Source organism: Lipotes vexillifer, unplaced genomic scaffold (assembly GCF_000442215.2).
Source record: "Lipotes vexillifer unplaced genomic scaffold, Lipotes_vexillifer_v1.1 scaffold1640, whole genome shotgun sequence".
In the NCBI taxonomy this organism is placed as follows: Eukaryota; Metazoa; Chordata; class Mammalia; order Artiodactyla; family Lipotidae; genus Lipotes; species Lipotes vexillifer.
Window position 1 is genome coordinate 221,898 of NW_006789997.1, and position 3,186 is coordinate 225,083.

A 3,186-nucleotide genomic window follows, 5' to 3' on the forward strand; every position below is an offset into this window, starting at 1 on the left:
TTTTTTTTGACAATGGTATGGATCTCATTTATTTAAAACACTATTTCTCACTTTTCTCAAATTGAAGACTGTGAAAATTAAAAGCAGTGCTTTACTGAGCTGTCTTTGACCTGGGAGCAGTGCCGTGTGCGTCCACACTCCCGACCCCTGCGCCCTCAGCTCCTCCTGGCAGCGCCCGCCCAGTCCCACCTCACTTTACAAAACAGTCCTGAAGCTGAATCCCATAAAGCTATTGTACACGACATTTACATTAGAAAAAGAGAGCTGGGTGTGGGGAAGCCAGGTGTCCTGTTCCCTTTAAGTAAAGTTTGCTCCACAGTTGGGCCATCTTCGCTTCCTCAAGGCAAAACAGCAGATGAACCCAAAGGGGCACAAGACGATGGCCAGGAAGATGCCCAGGAAGGTGGCGTCCTCCAGAGCCCCGACGCTGCAGACAGGGCAGCCTCCAACGACAACGACTGGAACTGCCACGGTGCCGGCTGACATTTCGACTGTGGATGTTGCAGACCCTGGGGTGGTGGTGGGGTAACCCTGTGACGAGGCAAGGGGAGGGCGGCCGCGGGGAGGGCGCCGTAGCGGTGCGGGCCGCACGCTTAGTCGCCCTGGCCGGCCTCCAGGTGGTAGGCGGGCGGCCGCTCGGGCAGCAGGGGCTTGTGGTCCAGGGCGGGCGGCTCCCGCTCGCGCTCGGGCTCGGCTCCGGCTTGGACTCGCGGGGACGCCCAGACGCCCGGCGGCAGGGCTGGGCCCCCTGGAGGCGGGCGCCGCGGGCTTCCCCCGCCGCGCCTCCCCACGCCTGGAATCTACTTTTTCACTTGACAAAATATCCTGCAGATTTCCCCAAAGCAATACATGTGATTCTAGAACACACTCTTTAATCATTGGGTAGCTTTGCATTATGGCTGTATCATAATTTACATACTGCTGGAGTCTTATCTTCCTCTGCCTAAACTGCTTTCAGTAACATTGCTGCTCCTTTTCCACGTATTTTATCCCTTACTTCCCTTCCCACTCACAGAATGACTCTTAATCATCTACATTTATAGAATGCAAATGAGACCTTCCAAAAACTAAAGTGGCCGTGAAATTCACAAGGTGATATGTTCGGATGGGGAAGGAAGAAGCAAAGTTTTTGCAACGAATTTATCCTTTTGATTATTATTATTGTCATTATTATTCTTATTTGCTTGGGAAACCTTAGTTTTTATTCTCTGAGTAGTAACAGATGACTTGGAGGGGACAAAGGAGATGTCAGGATGGGTAGCAAGACGCACTCCGATTCAGTACTCCATGGAGTATCAAAACCCATACTTTTACTTGCTCTCCTAAACATTTTCTTCTAGTCCCTAATTCACCTCACAAGGTTCATATGGTTGCTTTAACTCTAGCCATTACATCGACGTTCCATCCAGAGGGGAGGATATGGAAAAAAGGAGAAGAAAATGTCATTCTTTTAAAATGCACTTTTTTTTTGGAAATTGAACATACCATGTCTGCTTAGTCACTTGGCCACCTATGGATGTGTGAGAAGCTGGGAAATATAGTCTTTATCCTCAGTGTTCATGTGCCCAGATAAAAATCAAGAATGCTATTGCTGGGACTTCCCTGGCGGTCCAGTGGTTAGGATTCTGTGCTCTCACTGCCAAGGGCCCGGGTTCAGTCCCTGGTCGGGGAGCTAAGATCCCACAAGCCTCACAGCGTGCCCCCCAAAAAAGGGATGTTATTGCTATAGAAGGAGAGAATGGATATTGGATATGGGGGCACAGTCAGATATCTCTGCCATGAGAACCACCAGATGATTTTTTTTAATATTTTAAAAACTATTTTATATTTAAATATTTAAAATATTTAATTATACGTAGTTTAATTGAAAGTAACTGTAAAACTAGTCCTTCGTGGAGGAGGATCAAACTCAAGGAAAATATCAATTACATTAACAGTCAAATGTAATCAAACTCTCACCATGAACAGATGGGCTAAGTAAATACACATTCAGTACTTTAATCCCTGCTGGATTTCTGAAATCAGCCAGCTCCCTCTGAACGAACATGTGTTAAAGGAAAGAACAACGGATATCCCTTGAGCATCTTCATTAGCACCTGGTTTCATCAGAATGGGGCTCTATAATCTATCAGGAGTTGAGAGCTGCAGATTCCATGGCACACCCAGATCCAATTCCCAAATCCCTTGGGTAAAGGAAGTGAGAAGAGTAGGCTATATGGAGAGAGGAAGAAAGCTAGTCGCCTTGACAACCCAGTGACTTTGCTCCTGCTGCTTCAACTGTCTAGAATCTCTTGTCCCTTCCCTACAGGAAGAAATGCTGCTCTTCTTTCTCATCGTTTAAGGTACCATTCAAATATTTATTTGCTTCCCATGATGCTTGTTCCCTGACTCTTTAATTTTGGGACCCATTCAATCAGCCATTCGGCAAATACTGAGAAGTCTATCACATGCCAGGAGTGGTACTTGGCACCGGGTGGGGTGACTCACTAGTCAGTTAGATTAGTCTGTGCCTTCAAGCCACATATAACAACAATTAGGATGGCTAGCCTAGTGCTCCCCCAGTGTGCTAGGCTAACTGTCTAAACAAAGGATGGAGAACTTCTACAGAGCAGAAACCTGCTGTTTTAATTGACAAATACTTACAGAGCTATGTACCAGCCACTGTTCTGTTCTGTGTGCATTAAGTATATTGATCCTTTCAAGTCATATAGCAATCCCTTGAGTTATAGTCTCATTATTACCTTATTTCGCAGATAATGAAACTGAAGCATAGAGAGGTTAAGTGTGCCCAAGGTCACACAGATAGTAAGCAGTGAAGCTAAGATAAACGCACATTCAGTGCTTTACTGTGAGTCTGGCTCTAGTGTACATGTTTCACTAATATGCCATGTTTTATAATGATTCATGCTACCTGAATTCCTAGTATTTACTAGGATGCCGGGAACATAGTAGGTATTCAGTAAACATATGTCGAATAGAAATGAGCCAGCTAGGGCTTCCCTGGTGGCGCAGTGGTTGAGAGTCCACCTGCCAATGCAGGGGACGCAGGTTCGTGCCCCGGTCCGGGAAGATCCCACGTGCCGCGGAGCGGCTGGGCCCGTGAGCCATGGCCGCTGAGCCTGCGTGTCCAGAGCCTGTGCTCCGCAACGGGAGAGGCCACAACAGTGAGAGGCCCGCGTACCGCAA

The 3,186-nt window shown here is 47.3% G+C and overlaps 1 protein-coding gene across 1 annotated transcript in view; it reads right to left on the bottom strand.

The window, feature by feature from the left end:
- Positions 1-297: 297 nt before the first annotated feature.
- The window catches only part of BRI3 (brain protein I3), a 5,446-nt gene continuing 2,557 nt past the window's right edge, over positions 298-3,186 (bottom strand). The window contains 3 exon segments of the mRNA XM_007463138.1: positions 298-459; positions 461-563; positions 565-800. Of these exon segments, the coding sequence (XP_007463200.1) occupies positions 298-459; positions 461-563; positions 565-800 (501 nt within the window).